Source organism: Thalassophryne amazonica, chromosome 3 (assembly GCF_902500255.1).
Source record: "Thalassophryne amazonica chromosome 3, fThaAma1.1, whole genome shotgun sequence".
NCBI lineage: Eukaryota > Metazoa > Chordata > Actinopteri > Batrachoidiformes > Batrachoididae > Thalassophryne > Thalassophryne amazonica.
The window spans coordinates 83,510,177-83,534,430 of NC_047105.1; the positions used below are offsets into that span (position 1 = coordinate 83,510,177).

The 24,254-nt window shown below is 40.5% G+C and overlaps 1 protein-coding gene across 2 annotated transcripts in view; it reads left to right on the forward strand.

Annotated features, from left to right (window-relative positions):
• Positions 1 to 18,885: 18,885 nt before the first annotated feature.
• The window catches only part of LOC117507183 (ATP-dependent RNA helicase DDX19B), a 52,502-nt gene continuing 47,133 nt past the window's right edge, over positions 18,886 to 24,254 (forward strand). For both annotated transcript variants that reach the window (XM_034166992.1, XM_034166993.1), the window contains exons 1-2: positions 18,886 to 19,073; positions 19,430 to 19,469. In XM_034166992.1, coding sequence (XP_034022883.1) covers positions 19,017 to 19,073; positions 19,430 to 19,469 — 97 coding nt within the window. In that variant the 5' untranslated portion in view covers positions 18,886 to 19,016. The remainder of the gene's footprint in view (positions 19,074 to 19,429; positions 19,470 to 24,254) is intronic.

Below are 24,254 nucleotides of genomic sequence, written 5' to 3' on the forward strand. Positions count from 1 at the left end.
ATTAAAAAAAGAAGAACAACTGTTAAATAAGCTGCTACTCTGATGATTCATACATATTAGTCATCATTAAAGTGAATATTGAAATTTTCCTGACAGGAGTTATTTATTTGTGATGTGTTCAGAAAACAAGCTGTTTGTGCATAAAATGCAGAATAAACAGCAACAGTGACAGAAGTTTTAAGAAGATTACACATGTACTGTACAGTAAATGTATTTTAGGAATAAAAGTTATGCCACTGAGCCACAAGAAGGGAAACAACACTTTCAGGATGATGCACTGAAGTTATTTTACAGTCTGTGACTGATATTACTGTTCTTATTTTAATCAGGCAGCTGCTTGTAAAACAGGCCTATAAAACATGAGCTGGAGCCCCAAGTCTGACAACAACAAAGCCATTCCCTCCACATTGAAATTCCTTGGTGATGTCCACTCTGCACCAGCAGCCTCTTGAGCTAAACCTCAGGAATACCAACCAGCTGTTCAGCCTCATACCCCTCTCTTTCCTTTATTTTTACCTTCCATAATCCTTTCTTTCTCCATTACACCCTCCCTGTTTGACAGAAAACAAGTGCTGCATCACATTTGAATTTTGGCATGAACGTGGTTCTTCTTTCTCAATTGTTAAAGATGCACGGAGTGTACAGTGCTTGCAAAAGATCACGGTATGAATCTCAATGACTCGAATGGAGAAGTAAATGGGAAGTGTGGTGAGAATGTGTGTTTCATCTCTTGTTCCCCTTAGTCTTTGTCTGTCTCTCATCTACAGTGAGGAAAATAATTATTTGAACACCCTGCAATTTTGCAAGTTCTCCCACTTAGAAATCATGGAGGGGTCTGAAATTTTCATCTTCAGTGCATGTCAACTGTGAGAGACATAATCTAATAAAAATCCGGAAATCACAATGTATGATTTTTTAATAATTTATTTGTATGTTACTGCTGCAAATAAGTAATTCAGCACCTGTGAAAATCAATGTTAATATTTGGTACAGTAGTCTTTGTTTGCAATTACAGAGGTCAAACGTTTCCTGTAGTTCTTGACCAGGTTTTCACACACTGCAGCAGGGATTTTGGTCCACTCCTCCATGCAGATCTTCTCCAAATCTTTCAGGTTTGGAGTTTCAGCTCCCTCCAAATATTTTCTATTGAGTTCAGGTCTGGAGACTGGCCAGGCCACTCCAGGACCTTGAAATGCTTCTTACGGAGCCCCTCCTTAGTTGCCCTGGCTGTGTGTTTGGGGTCATTGTCATGCTGGAAGACCCAGCCATGACCCATCTTCAGTGCTCTTACTGAGGGAAGGAGGTTGTTTGCCAAAATCTCGCAATACATGACTCCATCCATCCTCCCTTCAAAAAGGTGCAGTCGTCCTTTGCAGAAGAGCACCTCTAGAGTATGATGTTTCCACCCCCATGCTTCACGGTTGGGATGGTTTTCTTGGGGTTGTTCTCATCCTCTAAACATGGTAAGTGGAGTTGATTCCAAAAAGCTCTATTCTGGTCTCATCTGACCACATGACCTTCTCACATGCCTCCTCTGGATCATCCAGATGGTCACTGGTGAACTTCAAACGGGCCTGGACATGTGCTGGCTTGAGCAGGGGGACCTTGCTGCCCTGCAGGATTTTAAACCATGACAGCATCATGTGTTACTAATGTAATCTTTGTGACTGTGGTCCCAACTCTCTTCAGGTCATTGACCAGGTCCTCCTGTGTAGTTCTGAGCTTTCTCAGAATCATCCTTACCCCACAAAGTGAGATCTTGCATGGAATCCCAGACCGAGGGAGATTGACAGTCATCTTGTGTTTCTTCCACTTTCTAATAAATAATCATAACAGTTGTTGTCTTCTACCAAGCTGCTTGCCTGTTGTCCTGTAGTCCATCCCAGCCTTGTGCAGGTCTACAGTTTTGTCCCTGGTGTCTTTAGACAGCTCTTTGGTCTTGGCTATGGTGGACAGGTTGGAGTGTGATTGATTGAGTGTGTGAACAGGTGTCTTTTATACAGGTAACAAGTTCAAACAGGTGCAATTAATACAGGTAAAGAGTGCAGAATAAGAGGGCTTCTTAAAGAAAAACTAACAGGTCTGTGTGGGCCAGAATTCTTGCTGGTTGGTAGGGGATCAAATACTTATTTGCAGTAGTAACATACAAATAAATTATTAAAAAATCATACATTGTGATTTCTAGATTTTTTTTTTTTTTAAGATTATGTCTCTCACAGTGGACGTGCACTTAAGGTGAAAATTTCAGACCCCTCCATGATTTCTAAGTGGGAGAACTTGCAAAATCGCAGGGTGTTCAAATACTTATTTTCCTCACTGTATGTGACTCAAGCATCGGCATTTACCAGATGTGTTTCCCTTTGATTCTGATTAATTAGGCTGAGGTGATGGTGAGTGAATTCTGACGTGACGAAGCAAGAAAGGGAAGACAGACACTCCAAGTGCTGCCTCCCATTACACTCAGTGTTAACAAACATGGAACAACATTCTTCTAGGTTGTTGAAAGATCCCACAAAAAAAGAAAACAAAAGTGTATTGGGCCATGTTTTCCTTGACCTTTGACTCCAAAAATCTAATCACCTCTAGATATATATCCAAATAATATTCTCACCAGGTTTGAAGGAAATCCATTAAGCCAGTTTTGAGTTATCTTGTTCACAGACAGACACACCAGTGAAAACAATACCCTACTCACTGCTTCATCGAACCGCAGGGTAAAAAGCTTTGTGCTAGGAATGTGATGTAATGAATTACAAACTGGTGGCAAAGAATATGACGTAGTTCTAGAACAGTTACTTCTGAACCATTTTCAAAACCTCATTGTAGGGTCTCTTTCATGGTAGAGAAACTGTTTGCTGAAAGGGTGAGCAATTGCAGATCAATTGCACATAAGCTTTCCGGGACATGGCCTGTCATTGCAAACAGAGCCACATATAAATTAAAAGAACACTCTTCCATGTTTAAAGCAGCACAGTGCTTAATACTTACAGAAAATGCAGCAAACTGTGGGCTAAGGTCTACACTCTACTGTGAATTAGTCATTGACATGAAAGCCTTTCAGCTTTCAGTGTTTTATACAGTGCCCTCCAAAAGTATTGGGCCGCTTGATATTTCACATATTTTAGTTTGTTTATACCATTTCAAATACAAATAGTAAATCAGGCTTCTCAATATGAAATTTCTAAAATTATCTTCTTAAACTAAAACTCAAAGAAAATCTCTACAAATTGACATAAATAAATTATAAAAGCCAAGATGATGGGTTGCATAAGTAATGGAACGCTTTGGTATAACAGCTGTACATAATCTGTTTTACTGCTAGTTTTCTTCAGATAAGTCAGGGGATGGATACATGAACATTTCCAAGTCTGAATATGTCTTGGACTTTATTTTTATCATGAGGAAATACAAACATTATGGCACTCTATGGTAAATCTGTGTGGAGTAGACAGTTCTCAAAAACTGAGTGACTGTGCAAGAAGGAGAAGAGTGAGGAAAGCCACCAAGACACCCAGACAACCCAGAAGAAATTATAGGCTTCTGTGACTGTGATTGGAGAAATTGTGCACAGTGCATGTTTTGCATTTTGTATCACCACTTATGATGACCTCTATACCTATCTTCCTCTATATTACTTGATGTAAGCTTAGATTTGATGTTTTGATGAAAGAAAATCCATAGATGTTGACACTGTGTCACTTGGTATGCTGTTGCAAATTGTACATAATGCTAAAAATACTACTTTTCTTTTTGATCCATTACAAACTAAACTATTTAAAGGAATAACATCAAAACAGCGAAACTGACGTTCTCTCAACACAAAACAGCTGTTTTGGACAAGGAGCCAAAACAACTTTAGGAAGTGGAGAAAGTAGTCCAGAAGTAAACCATTTACAAAAACCAAGACAAGTTACATGATTGTAGTCAGTTTCATAAATGTTCTGAACAATTCTAGGAAAATTAATGAATTTGTAAAGAACAATGAAGTAATGTCAGAAAAAAAACTGATGTCACAGTAGCAAAACTTCTTTTGACAGGTCTTTTTTCCAGTTAATTGTGGAATTTTTTTGTTAATTTACTGTCTTATCTATAAATTGTTTAGGTGCTTGTTATCATGTACACACTATTAATTTTATTATTATTATTATTATTGTTGTTGTTGTTGCTGTTGTTTTATTTTATTATTACTTCTATTTTGTCATTTGATTTTTAAATGGACCACAACGGAAATAAGTTTTTTTCACTTTCTTGTGTCATCCATGTATTTTTAGCGTATTTACATACATTTATTTATATTATGTACACATTTTTCATGAGCTGAACTCAAAGATCTAAAACATTTTCTATATACCCAAAGACCTATTTCTCGCAAATATTGTTCACAAATCTGTCTAAATCTTTGTGTTAGTGAGCACTGTCTGTCAAACTCCCTGAAATGTCAAATTCCCTGAAACGCCTTTGGAGATGGCTTATTGTAGAGAAATGAACATTCAGTTCATGGGCAACAGCTCTGGTGGACATTCCTGCAGTCAGCATGCCAATTGCATGCTCCCTCAAAATTTGCATCATCTGCGGCATTGTGCTGTGTGATAAAACTGAACATTTTAGAGTGGCCTTTTATTGCAGCCAGCTTAAGGCACACCTGTGCAATAATCATGCTGTCTAATCAGCATCTTGATATGCCACACCTGTGAGGTGGGATGGATTATCTCAGCAAAAGAGAAGTGCTCACTAACATTGATTTAGACAGATTTCTGAACAATATTTGAGAGAAATAGGTATTTTGTGGATATAGAAAATGCTTTAGATATTCAAGTTCAGCTCATGAAAAAGTGGAGCAAAAACAAAAGTGTTGCATTTATATTTGTTCAGTGTACTTACATTAAATTTACTAACTAAAATCAAACATGCACTCACACTTGTAATATAAAGATGATTTAGTGCCCCCTGCTGGAATGGTGTGTGAGTCCAGAATGTAGTTAGCAACGTCCATTGTTCACTGTTGTTAATTAATATCCATAGTTTCTACAAAAATATTAGTCCTATCAACGTTCCGTTTTGCCAGCATTCATCCTTGACCCAAAATACATAAGCATACCAAACAGCAAATGTCAGCTGCCCTCAGTTTCTTTGTGATCGAAGTTACACGCACGCATGCAAACATGCACAGAGCTTTTTGTCTTTTCCTCATTCTGCCGTAAGCGGGTGCTTGTATTTTTAGACAGGTAGAAACAGAGATGTGGCAGAAGACACCAAACACAATATACTTTTCAGTCATGGTACCTGCAACATGAAACTTAACTCACTTATGGTAATGGCAACATGAGACTTATCTAAACTGACTAAACCAATTGAACTACAACAACAGAATAAATGATGACACTAATAATACTGTTAACTAACATGAACCACAATAACAGAATTTAAAACCCCAAACTCCCAAAGTGCACTGCAGTGCAACGTCCATTGTTTACTGGTTAGCTAAAATTGCCAATTTCTCCAAAAATATTTGTCCTATCATCTTTCCATTTTTGCAGCATTCATCTTTGACACAAAATACATAAGCTCTCCCCGGTTTTTGCATGCTCAAACCCATACACACGCAAGCATGCACACAGAGGACACTTGGCTATTATATAAATGTGTGGTTTACATTCATAAGTCATAGTAAATATGTTGATAAATGTATTTGTTGGTAAATGTGTAAATGTGTTGGTAAATGTGTGACTTTAGAAGCATGTGCATCCGAGCCGGATGTCCAGCCAGTGTTTTCTTGTCTGTGCGCCATCCTTTAACTAGGACTGGCTGTTTTCCCAGCTGAAGAACAAGCCCACCACCTAGTGGTAGCTTAAGTAAACAAACATATGGTTACGTTTATAGGCTACTGTACAGAGTTTATAGTTTGTTAAATATATTTGTTTTAATCCAGGAGTGTGGAGTTGTTCTGCCTACTACAAAAAACTCTTTCACATTTGTAAATTAAATATGAATCCACTCTAACAGTTTGGAGCCAGTATGAAATAAACATGGTTGTGTGTTAGTAAAAGGATTCATTTTGGACAGACCTGATCAAATCTCAAGGTCATACAGAACCATATTTTATGATATCACTGATTCAAAAAGAATACATTGACATGACTTGGTGTCCAAAATGTAAGGTGTGTGCGTTACACTGCAAGTGTCCATTCTAGTGAGAGACACATACAACCAAGACTGCTGGATACCACCTTCATCTCCTGCCAAACAGTGATGCTTGCACATTTTCTGTGGCTACCTGGAGTACTGCCAACCCTCACGGCACCAAGCAGCACAATGCCACCAGGTTGTGAGCCTTATAATGCAGGCCACATCACTCAAACATAAAACTGAAGCCTCCTTCTGAGACTTTGACCAAATCCAGGTTGACACTATCTCAAGGAACACCCACTAGACCTAGATGTCAAGGGAAGTCAGTCATGGATTGCCCAAGAAAGGCACAGCAGCCAGTCTGCACTGGCAACACAACATACTGTTAGATGTTAGATCATCCATACATGCCATGTTGATATCTTATGTAGTTACGACATGGCTGCTCCATTTATCTAAAGATTTCAGAGGACACTCTGGGCCTTTTTAACCCCGGGGGATTAAAACTATCACTCAGGCTGAGTTGTGATGTTTTTGACACAGAGTGAAATGTTACTGTGGCTCAGTCCTCTTCCAAGATCATCAGCCACATCCCAGAAATTTCAGTGATTCTTCATTGTTAACAAATTGGGCCATTTCTGTATGTTGTCCGTGGAATCACCTTTCACCCAGAGAACCAAGGTCCAACCTGCTGTGTTAGTCTGGTTTCTAAATGCTGACGTTACATCACATCTTCTGATAAATGCATGAAGAGTTTGAGGAAATTGTGCACTACGTGCATAAATATTGACAGTACTGTACATTTATGTACACGAAGAACTCTTTCATGATGTCTGACAGTGTTTCTTCAGTTTCACACACACAAAATATCCTTTTCCATTGTGACTGCTCTACTTTGATATTGCTCTGTTCTGTCATCATTGGTGTTTGAAAGGAGTCCTTATGTGGCAATACAAAGGCTTGCGGGCTGTCTTTTCCAAATTCTCTGGAGACCTCAAACCTTAGTTTTACTCTTTCAGTTGCTATGGATACCTCTTGCAAGGCAGCTGATTGGATGCAGCAATAAACTCGGATCTTTCAAGCTTTTGACAAACACCTCTAAAGTGTTGATGTAAAAGTCTCCTCGTGTCCTCTTTCTGACACAAAATGGTCTCACGTGCTTGCATACACCCACCAGAATAAGCTGGACTGACACACAAACAAACAGTGACACTGAACGGTGGACGGCAGCGTAACAGAGATCAATGTCATCTCCTTCAGCACAATCCCAAACCACTGTCATCATCTATCTGTCTATCCCGGTGGAAGAAGGGAAGTGTGTGAAATCAATTGTGCATTCATTAAGGAGCAGGCAGCCAAAGCAGTCACACTTCAGAGGTGACCCAGAGTCCAACTCTGTGGTCCTTGGTGGAGGCCAGCTCTGGTTAATAACCTGGATCCACTTAAGGACTTGACAGGGCTACAAAGTTTGCTTGATAAAAACAACATTGTGACAGCACTGCTGGCTACAGTATGAGTGGAGCAAGACAAAAGGATGAAAACAAGTAAGACAATGACAAAGAAATGTTTTCAGCTGGAATTCTTATTTTAGTACTGTGGACGAGCCCTCCCAGATGTCACATTGCGACATTAATGACTTCTCATTTTGGCAGCAGATGGTGCAATAGATGATCCAATGATTGCTATAAGATTAGTGAAAAGGCCATAAAAACTGGCTGTGACAATGACACACCATGATGGTATGTGCTGCCAAAAGTTAAAAATGTTCAACTTTTCTAAGGACAAATGAAATTTTGATTTACCTTCACTGACAGCCAAAGACATGGTGATTTTCCACCTACCCTGAATGATATTATATAGATGTGAATACTGCCATGTACCACGGTCCTGACCAAGCAGCCAACAACCAGAAGCAGTGACCTTGTTCTGGAACAAAGTGTACAGTGTTTTGATTTACTAACAATGTGAAGTCTTTTATTTCATGATTTGGACTTTTGAACCAATTGTGGGACGTTTCAGCCACATCTGATACCAGTACTCAGCTTATTGGTCTCTCCAGACTGAATTGCCACAGCTTTTAATCCATGAGCCAGGTGAGAATTTGGTACTACATGAGGGCAACAAACAAAACCTGCTTTATTTTAGTTGTCCACCCATAAACACTCTGTACACCTTTCCAGTAGTTACATTTTTTACATTTTTATGTGGACTTTCCATATCCACAGCTTAAATTTTCCACAGTTGATATAAAATTGTAATCACAATATAAATAAACACAAATCTTTCCTGTGATTTGTCAGACATGCATATATATATATATATATATATATATATATATATATATATATATATATATATATATATATATATACACACACGAGATCTGTCCAAAAAGTAACGGACCTTTTTATTTTTTGCAAAAACCATATGGATTTGAATCACGTGTGATTGCATCAGCCAAGCTTGAACCTTCGTGCGCATGCGTGAGTTTTTTCACGCCTGTCGGTTGCGTCATTCGCCTGTGAGCAGGCTTTGTGGAAGGAGTGGTCCAGCCCCCTCGTCAGATTTTCATTGTCTAAGAAGTTGCTGAGAGACTGGCGCTGTGCTTCATGAAAATTTTTTCAAGAACTGTGAGGCACATCCGAGTGGAGACCATTCGAGAAATTCAGCTGTGTTTTTCTTTTTCCACAGGAAAAACACCTCCGTGTTGATAACCACTTGTAAAATCCAGGCGGCTTTTGGTGGCTTTCAGTTGAGTGAGTATCTGAGAAATTGTTTAACAGCAGGGCATGTTCCAACTTGTCCTTAAGGCTTCCAACGGAGGTGCTTTTCCTGTGGCGGGCGCACCGCGCCGCCTGCGAGCCGACGTGCCAATCCGTCCGCACGTCTTTCATTAAAAAAAATCTCCTTTAACAGTGGAATGTCCGGATAAACTGCTGATTCCGACCTCTTCTGAAAGTTCTCTGTTCTCTCACGACGTCCTGGGTCAACAGAGGCTTAAATTTTGAGGTTTTCAGCTTGAAATAGGATGACGATGTCGCCTCAGAGCGCTGCGTGACGTCCCGCTCCGTGGGAAGTCCTTACAGCGATAGAAACAATCCAAAATCTCTCATCAGCCGTTAAAATTTTCACCAAAAACCAGCTGAATTTCTCGAATGGTGTCCACTCGGATGTGCCTCACAGTTTTTGAAAAAATTTTGATCAAGCACAGCGCCAGTCTCTCAGCAACTTCTCAGACAAAGGAATTCCGACGAGGGGGCTGGACCACTCCTTCCACAAGGCGTGCTCACAGGCCAATGACATCACCTACAGGCGTGAAAAAACTCTCGCGTGCCCACGAGGGTTCAAGCTTGGCTGATGTAATCACACGTGATTCAAATCCATATGGTTTTTTAAAAAATAATAAGGTCGGATACTTTTCTCACATACCTCGTAGATGGCTTTCAGCGACGATTTTATGGGGATTACACAGATTAAGGAGTGCTCCAGCCGGTTTAAAGACCGCCCACAGCGAAGGAACTCCTCCGCGACGTGCGGAGTTCCTCCGCACTTCTGTCTCAATGTGCCGAAAAGTGCTGATGTCCACGTCTTCCACAATTCCTGTGCTAGTCAGCACTTTTTTGGCACATTGAGACAGACGTGCGGAGGAATTCGCGCGTTGGGATGGAGCCGCATGGCGCAAAGCAAGGCCGTGATGAAGCCTCACAGGACATGTTCTGGCATGTCCAGCTCATCCACAATTTCTCGGATAGTCACACGACTGAAAAGCCACCGAAAGCCGTCTGAAAGCCATCTGAAAGCCGTCCTGTGAGACCAACACTGAGGTGCTTTTGTCCCGCGCCATTTGCTGCTCTGTGGCACATTCCTCCGCTCCTCTTTCTATGACAAAAACTCCTGTAACAGTGGAATGTGGCGAAAAAGTGCTGATGTTCACGTCTTCTGCCATTTCTGTGGAAGTCAGACGACGTCCCGGATCAACACAGCCTTCACTTTGGAAATGATCTGGTCGTTTCAGCCTGTTGATCGCCGCTCGGAGTGCAGCGCGCTCTCAGCCGCTGTGGGTGGTCTTTAAACTCCTTAATTTGTGTGATCCCCATAAAATCGTCCCTGAAAGCCACCTGAATTTTCCGAATGGTGTCCACCTGGAGGTCTCTCACAGTTTCTGGAAAAATTTGATGCAGCAAAGCTCCAAATCGTTCAGACATTTTACTCGCAATAAAAATCTGACGAGGGGGGTGGACCACTGCTCACACAAAGCCTGCTCACAGGCGAATGACGCAACCGACAGGCGTGAAAAAACTCATGCATGCGCACGAAGGTTCAAGCTTGGCTGATGCAATCACACGTGATTCAAATCCATATGGTTTTTGCAAAAAATCAAAAGGTCGGATAGTTTTCTAACAGACCTCATATACAACCCCTGGCAATAATTATGGAATCACCGGCCTCGGAGGATGTTCATTCAGTTGTTTAATTTTGTAGAAAAAAAGCAGATCACAGACATGACACAAACCTAAAGTCATTTCAAATGGCAACTTTCTGGCTTTAAGAAACACTATAAGAAATCAGGAAAAATAAATGTGGCAGTCAGTAACGGTTACTTTTTTAGACCAAGCAGAGGGAAAAAAATATGGACTCACTCAATTCTGAGAAATAAATTATGGAATCGCCCTGTAAATTTTCATCCCCAAAACTAACACCTGCATCAAATCAGATCTGCTCGTTAGTCTGCATCTAAAAAGGAGTGATCACACCTTGGAGAGCTGTTGCATCAAGTGGACTGACATGAATCATGGCTCCAACACGAAAGATGTCAATTGAAACAAAGGAGAGGATTATCAAACTCTTAAAAGAGGGTAAATCAATCAATCAATCAACTTTTTTCTTATATAGCGCCAAATCACAACAAACAGTTACGCAATGTTGCAAAAGATGCTGGTTGTTCACAGTCAGCTGTGTCTAAACTCTGGACCAAATACAAACAACATGGGAAGGTTGTTAAAGGCAAACATACTGGTAGACCAAGGAAGACATCAAAGTGTCAAGACAGAAAACTTAAAGCAATATGTCTCAAAAATGGAAAATGCTCAGCAAAACAAATGAGGAACGAATGGGAGGAAACTGGAGTCAACATCTGTGACCGAACTGTAAGAAACCGCCTAAAGGAAATGGGATTTAATACAGAAAAGCTAAACGAAAGCCATCGTTAACACCTAAACAGAAAAAAACAAGGTTACAATGGGCTAAGTAAAAGCAATCGTGGACTGTGGATGACTGGATGAAAGTCATATTCAGTGATGAATCTCGAATCTGCATTGGGCAAGGTGATGATGCTGGAACTTTTGTTTGGTGCCATTCCAATGAGATTTATAAAGATGACTGCCTGAAGAGAACATGTAAATTTCCACAGTCACTGATGATATGGGGCTGCATGTCAGGTAAAGGCACTGGGGAGATGGCTGTCATTACATCATCAATAAATGCACAAGTTTACGTTGATATTTTGGACACTTTTCTTATCCCATCAATTGAAAGGATGTTTGGGGATGATGAAATCATTTTTCAAGATGATAATGCATCTTGCCATAGAGCAAAAATTGTGAAAACATTCCTTGCAAAAAGACACATAGGGTCAGTGTCATGGCCTGCAAATAGTCCGGATCTTAATCCAATTGAAAATCTTTGGTGGAAGTTGAAGAAAATGGTCCATGACAAGGCTCCAACCTGCAAAGCTGATCTGGCAACAGCAATCAGAGAAAGTTGGAGCCAGATTGATAAAGAGTACTGTTTGTCACTCATTAAGTCCATGCCTCAGAGACTGCAAGTTGTTATAAAAGCCAGAGGTGGTGCAACAAAATACTAGTGATGTGTTGGAGCGTTCTTTTGTTTTTCATGATTCCATAATTTTTTCCTCAGAACTGAGTGATTCCATATTTTTTTCCCTCTGCTTGGTCTAAAAAAGTAACCGTTACTGACTGCCACAATTTTTTTTCCTGATTTCTTATAGTGTTTCTTAAAGCCAGAAAGTTGCCATTTGAAATGACTTTAGTTTTGTCTCATGTCTGTGATCTGCTTTTTTTCTACAAAATTAAACAACTGAATGAACATCCTCCAAGGCCGGTACACACACAGACACACTCATCTTCAATCGCTTAGTTCAATCAAAGGTCACAGGGGGCTGGAGCCTATCCCAGCAGTCATAGAGCACGAGGCGGGGTACACCCAGGACAGGACACCAGTCTGTCACAGGGCCACAAACAGACACATTCACACCCACTTGCACACCTATCGACAATTTAAAGATTCCAGTCCACCTAACCCGCATAGCTGAGTTACCTGTTCTATGCACAGGTAATAAAGAAGAATTTTAGCCTTGTCATTGTATATTTCATGTCACTTTAGTTAAGGTGTAGTAAGTTACATTGCATTGTGTGTATGTTGTCATCATTAATTTTAATAAAAGGTGATTAATTTTGATAAAAGGTGATAGCATGTCATATCACTGCAATGCTCTGGCATGATGTACACAGCAGGTACAATTTAATTGAAAAAAACGTGTCTTAAGTTGCAGGTTGTGATCTAATATATGAGGTTGACCGTGTGTGTGTTTGCACATGTACAGCCATTTGCTGAAAGTCCTGCTATACGGAACCATAATGCAATTGAATATCCTTTATTGTGTATTGTTGTATTGGGTATTTGGATGTTTTCTTGCTGAAAAAGTCTGGATGGGGTAGCCCTTCTATTTAAAGTGTGAAGCCACATTATGTGTGGTGCAAATATTTGCCGGATCACTTTGCCCGGTTCTGGATCACGACACTCTGTGTCACTTTGGGGGCATTCCTGGCATCTGGCTGGAGCCCTTCTGCAGAATGATACACACTGTGCCCGAGAATGTGTTTTGGACACAAAATGATAGAAATTATACTTATTAAATGAGAATTTACTTAGTTTTGAAAGGCACTGTTATACGTTTTTACAAGCAAAAAAATGAAGTGTTTTTAAATACCTTCAAACCTGCATTATTTGGTCCATATATGGTCAGTAAAAAGTTGCTAAATTGAAATACGTTTATTGAGATTCTATATTATTTCTGAAAAAGCATAAATGTGCTGTGTTGCAAGAGCTCTCATAACAAAAGAACTTATTTCTCTATAGTACTACACTGTATATAACTGGAAACAGCATGTATCCACCATTCAACCTCCATGAACAAAATAATGCTTAATGATAATAATGCTAAGCTTTTAACTCAGTGAAATGGGTCAGGATAGCACAAGATGCCCCAACTTGCTATCATTTCGCACCTTATATTGTTAGAGATGGAGAGCAAAGGAGGGTTTTAAATGTGTGGAGGTGAGATTTCTCCCGAATTAAAAAGTAAAAAAATCGACAAGAGGGTGGGTGACTCCTCACTGAAAGACTGCCCACAGGCGAATGACGTAACCGACATGCGTGAAAAAACTCTTGCATGCCCACGAGGGTTCAAGCATGTCTGATGTAATCACATGTGATTCAAATCCATATGGTTTTTGAAAAAAATAATAAGGTCGGATACTTTTCTAATAGACCTCGTACAGAGAAGGCCAGAAAGAGTTACATTGTGTGTTTTGTGGACTTCGAAAAAGCTTATGACAGGGTGCCAAGAGAAGAGCTGTGGTATTGTATGAGGAAGTCTGGAGTGGCAGAGAAGTATGTTAGGGTAGTGCAGGACATGTACAAGAATAGTGTGACAGCAGTGAGATGCGCAGTCAGGTGGAGGTGGGATTACACCAAGGATCAGTTCTGAGCCCTTTCTTGTTTGCAGTGGTTATGGACAGGTTGACGGATGAGATCAGACAGGAGTCCCCATGGACTATGATGTTTGCAGATGACATTGTGATCTGTAATGAGAGTAGAGAGCAAGTTGAGTCTAGTCTGGAGAGGTGGAGATATGCTTTGGAGAGAAGGGGAATGAAAGTCAGTAGAAGCAACACTGAGTACATGTGTGTGAATGGGAGGGACCCCAGTGGAATAGTGCGGGTTACAAGGAGTAGAAATGGTGAAAGTAGATGAGTTTAAATATTTGGGGTCAACTGTTCAGCGTAATGGAGAGTGTGGTAGAGAGGTGAAGAAGAGAGTGCAGGCAGGGTGGAGTGGGTGGAGAAAGGTGGCAGGAGTGATTTGCGACCGAAGAATATCAGCAAGAGTGAAGGGGAAAGTTTACAAGACAGTAGTAAGACCAGCTATGTTGTACGGCTTAGAGACGGTGGCACTAACAAAAAGACAGGAAGCAGAGCTGGAGGTGGCAGAGCTGAAAATGTTGAGATTCTCTTTGGGAGTAACAAGAATGGACAAGATTAGGAATGAACATATCAGAGGGACAGCTCAGGTGGGACAGTTTGGAGACAAAGTCAGAGAGGCGCGATTGAGATGGTTTGGACATGTGCAGAGGAGGGACCCAGGGTATACAGGGAGAAGGATGCTGAGGATGGAGCCACCAGGCAGGAGGAGAAGAGGGAGGCCAAAGAGGAGGTTTATGGATGTGTAGAAGGAGGACATGCAGGTGGTTGGTGTGACAGAGGAAGATACAGAGGACAGGGTGAGATGGAAACGATTGATCTGCTGTGGCGACCCCTAACGGGAACAGCCGAAAGACAAAGAAGAAGAAGAAGAAGAAGTGAGATACATATTTGGAATGCCCTGTTCAAATTTGGTGACAATCCATTAAATTTGGTTTCTGTTATTGTTGATTGAATAAATTACATTTTTGTAAGGTAACCTCTTTTTTTCCATTGCCTAATCAGAACATCTAGTTTGTCGAAACAATGCTATTTACTGCTTTTTATATAGGAATGATGAAATTATTGTTGTGCAGATTTCCACCAGTATTGTTGTGTGGGCCGCTGAAGAGGAGGTACTGCTGGCCCACCACCACAAGATGGCGCCCTGCTTGAAGTGCGGGCTTCAGGCACGAGAGGGCGTCGGAGCAACCAGGAGTGACAGCTGTCACTCATCATCCGTACCAGCTGTCACTCATCCACTACTCATCACCACCACCATAAAGGCCGGACTGCAACTCCACCTCCCCGCCGAGAAATCAGCTACCATTCAGGTACTTTTCTCTGCTGACTCAAAACGTTGAGTAATAATCTGAACTTCTTTTGCAGCCGTTATCCTGTGGTGTTTGCCTTATCTGTGGGATTGGCGTTTGGTGTGATCAGCGACGGCTTCGCTTCACACTCCAATCAGATAAGTGGTTATACAGGAGCTGCACGAGTGTGTGATTGGAGGTGGAGGCTCTCCCTCCTTTACTGAACACTGACTGTGGGATTACTGAGTGTGCGAACTCACACTCATCAGGACTGTCTCTGTTTTCTACCAGCAGTACCGGGTCTGACTGCTGAAGACAGCGGCCACCTGGGGCGCAGGGCTTGGCGGCTCCGGTGTTCTTCAGCTCCGTTGGTGGTGGAAGCTGTGTGGGGATCCAGCTCTTCTCTCGCCAGGCGTCTTCTATCGTCGAGCCTGCCCACACGTCACCTGGTGTATGATTGACAGTCCACCATATTGTTATTGTCTGTACGTCGTTGTGCGATTCACAACATTAAATTGCTACTTTTGGCTTATCCATTGTCCGTTCATTACCACCCCTGTTGTGGGTCCGTGTCACGTCACTTTCACAACAAGTATACCTCTACATAAGCCAAAGACAACCTAAAATTAAAGCTGAAAATTAAAATTACACCAAAATTAAGATTTGTATCTAACTACTGCTCTATGTGATTACACTACTACTGCTATAATAAGTGTATCTATATAGATGACTAGATATAATATTTATACTCTTGCATTCCTCTGTTAAGGTGATAACATTTTTTTTTTTTACATTTTTTGTAAAATATTTCCTCTGTGTGGTCCCAGTCTTGCACTGTTGGAACATACAATAATAGACCAACACCAGCATAAGAATTCAAAAAATAAACCCATGGACAAATACGTAGTGTCTAGTGGCACATAGCAAGAGAAGGGATTGAATAGTCACCCCCCCACTCTTTTTTAAAATTTGGCCAAATTAGTGGCCAATAACTCACATGGCCCAAAAGATAAGAAAAGAACAGACAGACATGGTTGGAACTATATATACGGAACTACTGTCTTTAGCGCGGACATTCTACCCGGTCCCATTATTACGTGCAATGATTCTGTCGATTCTCCTGGCGGTTTTCAACAAAGCTTTTTGAGCAGGTAAACCTTTTGAAGAACTGGGAAACACTTTTCTGGAAGAACAGTCTGCAAGAAACTAAACAAGTCTAGCTGACCTGACTCAACCTACTTGAATGCCATGATCCACATAACGTGACTCATGATTTTCGCCGACTACGAAGCAGGTTTCAAAAAGTTCACCAGCTCGAAGCATTTAACTTTATTTTGTTCGGCGCCATCTACTGACTGATACCTGGTATTGCAAGGGCTTCCCAAACCTTTAAAAATGACTGAACGAATATTGTCAGTCATTATTCAACCTTTATACATCAAAATCAATTTTCTGAAATTGACATGCACTGACTCACTAACTACCTTCTCCCGTGGAAAGGTGTACCGAGTGTTAATAAGTCATCTATTGGCTATACATAAGCAAATACCCAGCAACATTCGTGATACAAGTGTCATATTTGAGATCGAGAGCTCTTTCACAAGGGAGACCTGGACAACTATAAAGTTTCCAATTCACCTACCACAGTAACTTGGAAATTAAACCAAAATATCTATTAATAGTTTAGAATTTCAGCTTTAGTTTAAAAAAATGTTTTAATCTTTTAGGAAGTAAAAGTACTCCTGTTTATATACAGTCCTGTATGTTTTTTGGAGTCCATAAGTAATTGGGAAAACTGAACATAAGGATTACTGTTAACACAAACCTTCACTTTTACAGACGCCTTTCTGTAGACAAGTCAGGAAATGTAAGTCCCTCCGGCTGCTCTCTTGTTTTCACTCAGGGTTACCACAGAAAATCCAAGGTGAATGTTGAATTGGCACATGTTTTACGCCGGATGCCCTACGCAACCCCAAATTACATGGTGGCAGAGGTGGGGTTTTGAACCGGGAACCTTCCTCACTGAAACCACTGAAACCACTTGGATATATGAAATTTACAGCAAACAAACTGAATTGTATTGTAAAAAAAAACACACACAAAAAGACCATTATTACAGTGGGGGAAATAAGTATTTGATCCACTGTCAGTTTTGCAGGTTTTCCCACCTACAAAGAAAGGAGAGGTCTATCATTTTTATCTTAGGTACACGTCAACTGTGAGAGACAGAATCTAAAAGAAAAATCCAGAAAATCATATTATATGATTTTTAAATAATTAATTTGCATGAACTTAAGTTAGTCCATGCAAGGGCATAGCTTATGTACAGCTAGCTACACGTTAGTTACTGTGCTTTGCTTATTCAGTGATACAGACATTGTTTATAATGTAGCAATGTATGTGTATACATGCTGGATGGATTTCAGAATGGCTATCTTATAGACTGTCATATATTTCCTGTACATTTATGTACATTTTCATGTACATTTTGATTAAGCTGAAAACTGAAGATTACCAATAAAGAGGGCACTTGTTTTCCCATCAGGCCTCTTTGTTAGATGTTGGTACCAGGTTTAATTTGAAGTTCCAATGAAGACCTTTCATTTGAGACCAACAAAACAAAAATCAAAAGATGCCCACATGCCCAAAAGGGGGCGCCAAAGGAACATATTTGGTAAAAATAGCCGGAAAAGGGTTAATTTTGGGCAAAATCTGAGGACATTGTGGTGTTGTTATTTACATCCCAAGGAAGCCTAACATTAGTACTACCAACATGCCAAACACCATTTTTTATATGACAAGGCAAATATGGTTAAATGTCAAAGTCAGCACACTTTCGGAACATTATTTGGTAATTAATGGCGTGGCCCCCAGGGGGTTAATTTCTTCAACTGGACATTTTACATAAACTTTAAGACAGAATAAACAAATTTTGAAAATATCAAGTTAATATCTTTTCTAGTTTTTGATTTATGGCCAATAAACATGGTCACAAACGGAACACAGAGGGTTCACACAGACACGCCCCCTTTTTAAAACCTCCATAGAATCTAAAGAAACAAAATATTGAGCTGTCGCCAAGACCATTCTTCTTCTCTTAGCATGAGCTACAAAATATATCAAAACCAGGCAATTCTAAAACCATAAAACTGGGATCTTTGGTGATTTCATATGGGATGACCCTTTGGTAAGGGGCAGTAAACTACATAAAGAGCCGGGAGAAATTACATGACACTTACTTTAACACAGATGTGATCTTTCAAAAGTATAAGTTGACATTCACACTTCCCTTGACACATGCGTTCAGTAAATAATTATAATTTTATAGTTTTGGTGTCTATGAATGGCCTTTTTTTGTCTATGAATTTTGCACATCGTATCTATAAATTACCACCAGATACCCAAAATAACTCTGAAAGCTTCTGGGGCTGTGATAGGAGAAACTGTACAACTTTATAAAATAAATATATATAAATATATAAATAGTACAACTTTTATCTGTTGCGTCCCCTGTTAAATTTTCCAATTTTTAAAGAAAATTCTTCTGTATGGCAAGTCAAGCTTTATAATTTATGCTAAAGAAAGGTCAACAAGTCAACTACCATTAAAAATATAAAACGTTTTTACAGGGTTTCTCCCCCACGACGCCGTAAAGGTTCGTTTAGCGGTGGTCACGTGGGTTTTGCGCGAGCGTGTTTTCACTAGTTCAGAGACTGGTGACACTGTGTCGAGCAGCATCGATCAGACTGTTTATGTTAGAGTTGCTGCTTCATTTATTACGAGAAGTTATACACCAGTAAAGTTGAACTCTCCCACAATGGCTACAGACTCTTGGGCCCAGGCAGTGGACGAGCAAGAAGCCGCGGCAGAATCGGTAACATGAACTTACTCAGCGTTAGCTAGCGTTTTGTGTTAGCATGTGTGCAGTGTACATTGGCCTTTTTTAAACGTTGCGCTGTTAACGATATTTGGCCGTTGGACCTTCGTTAATACATTGGCCCGTTATATTTACTTAAGGTACGATATGTTTCCGGAGGATTAAATTAGTTGTGATAGCTGTTTGGTTTGGAGACTAAAGTGCCGGCTGGCCATGAGTTAGCTGGAGGTGCTGCCTGCTTTAGCAGTTAGCTCGCCAGCATGCTACTGCTTCAGTAAGCTCCAAAATGGCGTCACTCACTGATAAATCTTGTCACTTCAAACAGTTCTGTAAATCTTTTGTACTCGTTACAGATCAGTAGCCTTCACATAAAAGACGAGCCAAAGGAAAAGGGTGAGTACTTAAACTTGTAACAAGCAATACTGCGAATATATTTATTAATGTTAAAGTATAATTAATATTTTAGTATTAAAATGTGTAGGCACTGGCTACAGGTAAGGGAGATGGAATGCCATTGATTTGCCAATCATCATTGCGTGACAACCCCCGTGCTGTCAGATTGGTTAACCCCAGCATTAACTCTGTGGTGTTATTGTACTCTGAACACCGGGGGAAAGAGATTAGTTCCGATTCAGGAAAAGTGCAACAGAACAGCCAATCATATTGGATTTACAAGTTGCAAACTTGCTGTTCCGAAGCCCACGTGGTAAGGTACTTCACACACTGTCGGTTTTTAATGCAGTTGTGCCTGCGGGATCGAAGGTCACTGGCATTGGTTTTCGGCCTTGCCGCTTACATGTAAAGAGCTCCAGATTCTCTGAATCTTCTGATTATATTATGGACTGTAGATGGTGGAATCCCAAAATTCCTTGCAGTTGAACATTGAGAAATGTTGTTCTTAACCTGTTTATGCCCAGATTTTTATTTTTATAAGTGGAAAAAGTTGCATTAGTACCTTTTTGAGATTTATTTTTTTTGTGAGTTGAAAATGACAGCGATACACTTCAGCAACAATTGTTGCCAGTGGGGCAAAATGGTTTGAACTGTTGGACAATTTTTTTTCACGCAGTTGTTCACAAAGTGGTCATCCTTTCCCATCTTTGCTTATGAACGGCTGAGCCTTTTGGGGATGCTCCTTTTAAACCCAATCATGACATTCATCTGTTTCCAGTTAACCTGTTCACCTGTGGAATGTTCCAAACAGGTGTTCTTTGAGTATTCATCAACTTTCCCAGTCTTTTGTTGCCCCGTCCCAGCTTTTTTGAAATGTGTTGCAGGCATCTATTTCAAAATGAGCAAATATTTACACAAAAAAGTCTGTCAGTTTGAACATTAAATATCTTGTCTTTGCAGTGTGTTCAGTTGAATATAGGTTGAAGAGGAATTGCAAATCATTGCATTCTGTTTTATTTACATTTCACACAACATCCCAACTTCATTGGAATTGGGGTTGTACAATGTTGTCACGCATATTAGTCAGAGCACAACATAGTGTCACAATTTTATCAGTACTTGATACTGAAGACTGCTTAGCTTCGTTTTGCAAACTGTATAATTCTCACAGAATACTCTTCAGTATCCATTCAATTTCTATACAGCCTTACTTCAATTAAGGGTCAGTCACGGGGGTGGGGGTTTGCTGGAGCCTATCTTAGCAGTCATAGGTTGTTGTAGACAGGGTACACCCCAAACAGGATGCCAGTCTGTCGCAGGGCCATATATAGACAAACGCATTCTTGCTTGCGCACACACACCTATGGGCAATTTAAAGTTTCAAATCCATGTAACCTGCATGCCTTTGGATGCGAGGAGAAGCCGGAGCACCTGGAGGGAACCCACGCAAACATGGGGAGAACATACAAACTCCACACAGAAAGACCCCAGGTGGGAAGCGATCCCATGACCTTCTTGCTGTGAGGCAACAGTAGGGATGGGTATCGAGAAACGGTTCTTTTTGGGTATTAAGAAATGATTCGATCCACCAACATCAGTAACCTTTTTACTTAACGATTCCCTTAACGGTCCTTCAGAGTGGCCATTGTTTTGGGGGGTGTTTTTCAGGAAATTTATAATTTCTCTACATTAATTACAGACCCTGCAGCGGGTCTGTAATCAACTTTTCTGCAGCGCGGCTTTGCTTTGAACCTTGAACCAATCGAAGCAGTGCTTCGATCATTGCTTTGTTGATTAATTTTTTCTTTCACTTTCCCCCGCTAAAACCCTAAAGAGCATATGGCTGTGAATATTATTTACCTCTTATGTTAAACCGACCTGTTATGGTCTTATGAAACAGTTGATAGATGTATTTTATTACTTAAAAATGGGACCTATATTAACACATTAGCATGTCTATGGCATTTTCAATGTTAAAATTAGCATTAAGCAGTTGCAGCTGTCAAGCGTTTGTTGTAAAAGAGTCAAATGTATTACAAATACAAACAAAACATTTTTAAAATTTATTTTTGTTTATATATTAATAATAGCATGCACAACAATAATAGTAATAATAACTAATCTAATAATTATATACAATTTTAGTGAAAGAGACAAAGAACCTGAATAAAAACAACAGAAACTAGGACTGCAAGCAGTCATATATGGGCCCTCGTTCCGTGTAACCGCCTACCCAGGCCGACGCGTCCCCTTGTGACCAGATGTGGGCATGTGCGTACAGGGGCAACCACTCATCCCACAGTTCAAATTTCAAGCAAATCACACAATGCATGAAGGAGTTATGACATGTTGATGGTTCATCCACTAGGGGGCACTCAGAGCACAAACAGAGGGGGCACGTGTGTTGAGGGGCCAACTGTGATCACACGTGAAGTTTCAAGTCAATCAGGCAAAGCATGAAGGAGTTATGACTTGATGCTCCATGGCGAAGGGCCAAAATGGCGGTGCCATAGCGGCCACACCTTTCAACATAGAGAAAAGCTTTCGATAACTTTTGATCAGTATCATCTGTGGATACTGTGAAAGGAATTTGAAGTGCATTGGACAAAATTCCTAGGAGGAGTTTGTTCAAAAACAATGTGTGGAAATCACGCCAAAATGAGAAGAAAATTCAAAATGGCAGACTTCCTGTTTGGAGTAGACACATGGTGCAATAGATTTTTTTTTTTTGTACGTCTAAGCAAGTCACACGTGTACCAATTTTCTTCTCCCTACTCCAAAAAAACCCCTATGGGGAGGGGTTTTTGAAAGTTTCAAGGGGGCGCTATTGAGGCATTTTGCCTCGCCCATGGGTGAAGCCCCTATGAATTGTAAGAGGTTGTCGTGCTTGACCTGTGTATCAATTTTCATGACGATATGACAAAATTAAAGCCGTCAAAAGGAAGAACGTGATTTCATGGCGAAGGGTTGATATTCGGCACGCTACCACACGGACGCCGTTACTCGTAACTTCACGGTGATCATCGCCTACGTTCACCAACTTGTTCTGCATGTTTTAGAAGTGGAATGAAGTTGATTGGATTAACTATGTTACGTCAGGACCTGTTTAAGTATAATGTTCCATGGCGAAGGGTCAAAATGGTGGCGCCATAGCGGCCACACCCTTCAACATAGAGAAAAGCTTTCGATAACTTTTGATCAGTATCGTCTCTGGATGATCTGGAAGAAATTTGAAGTGCATTGGACAAAGTCCCTAGGAGTTCGTTCAAATACAATGCGTGGAAATCATGGCAAAATGACAAGAAAATTCAAAATGGCCGACTTCCTGTTTGGAGTAGACCAATGGTGCAAGAGACTTTTTTTGTACGTCTATGCAAGTCACACGTGTACCAGTTTTCATCTCCCTACTCCAAAAAAAACCCCTATAGGGAGGGGTTTTTGAAAGATTCAAGGGGGCGCTATTGAGGCATTTTGCCCCGCCCATGGGCAATGCCCCTATGAATTGTAAGAGGTAGTTGTGCTTGACCTGTGTATCAATTTTCATGACAATATGACAAAATTAAAGCCATCAAAAGGAAGAACCTAATTTCATGGGGAAGGGGCGAAATTCACCACACCGCCACACGGACACTGTTGCTCGTAACTTCACGGCACTCATCGCCTATGTTCACCAACTTGTTCTGCATGTTTTAGAAGTGGAATGACATTGATTGGTTTAACTATGTGACATCAGGACCTGTTAAAGTAAAAATAGGACATTTTCTGTTACCACCGGAGGGCGCTATGGCGGAGGTGGGAAGTTAATAAATGCAGACATCAGGGCGGAGCTGTCATCATGTCCAGCAAGTTTGAAGGATCTACGATGAAGTATGTGGGCGTGACAGCTGTTCGAAGTGAAACAGCGTGCTCCGAAAAGCTTGCCAAAGTTTGATGAACCCTAGCAGCCACGCCTTTTGACCTAATTACATTCTTTTGATAACTTGTGATCACCATGGGGTCATGATAATGTTGACCAAATTTGAAGACGATCGGATGAAATCCCTAGGACGAGTTCGTTCAAATGTAAGTAGTGGAAATGGGCAAAAATGTCAAAAATTAGCTCAAAATCGAAACTTAAAATCAAAATGGCTGACTTCCTGTTGACATTTCACTATGACGGTAACAGACTTTTTTTTGTGCGTCCCAGCATGGTAAATATGTGTACCGAATTTCGTGAGGCTACGACGAAAAAACCCCTATGCGGAGGGTTTTTTGAACATTTCTAGGGGGCGCTATTTCGCGATTTCGCTGCGACCTTGTGCGCGACACCCAAAATATCGAATTTTGGATCCGGCCGGACGACTTTGCAAAGTTTTAGTTTTTGAGCATGGGAAGAGGCCGAAATTTGGATTTCAAAAGTGGCAAGAATAATAATAATAATACTAATAATAATAAACAGCGCAATTACAATAGAGTCCTCGTAGGACGTTGTCCTACTCGGGCCCGAAATATAAAACCAACTAACAATGAACATACATAAATACATACATACAGAAATAAATAACTGTTTCCTGTGAAGACCTAGTGACTCTTACACCTCCTTTTCATCCCTGTCTTATTTAAGTTTAATGACAGTTTGTTTCGGTCAAGCCATATTTTCAATGTGTTAATTTCTTCAGTGATTTCCTCCAGAACTATTTGCCAAGCTAGAAAACTGCTGCATCCTAGTAAGAGCAGAATACTACTGGAATGAATTTGAATAAGGAAAGTTGGGTTTTTTTCCTTACTAAAATGGATGCTGCACTC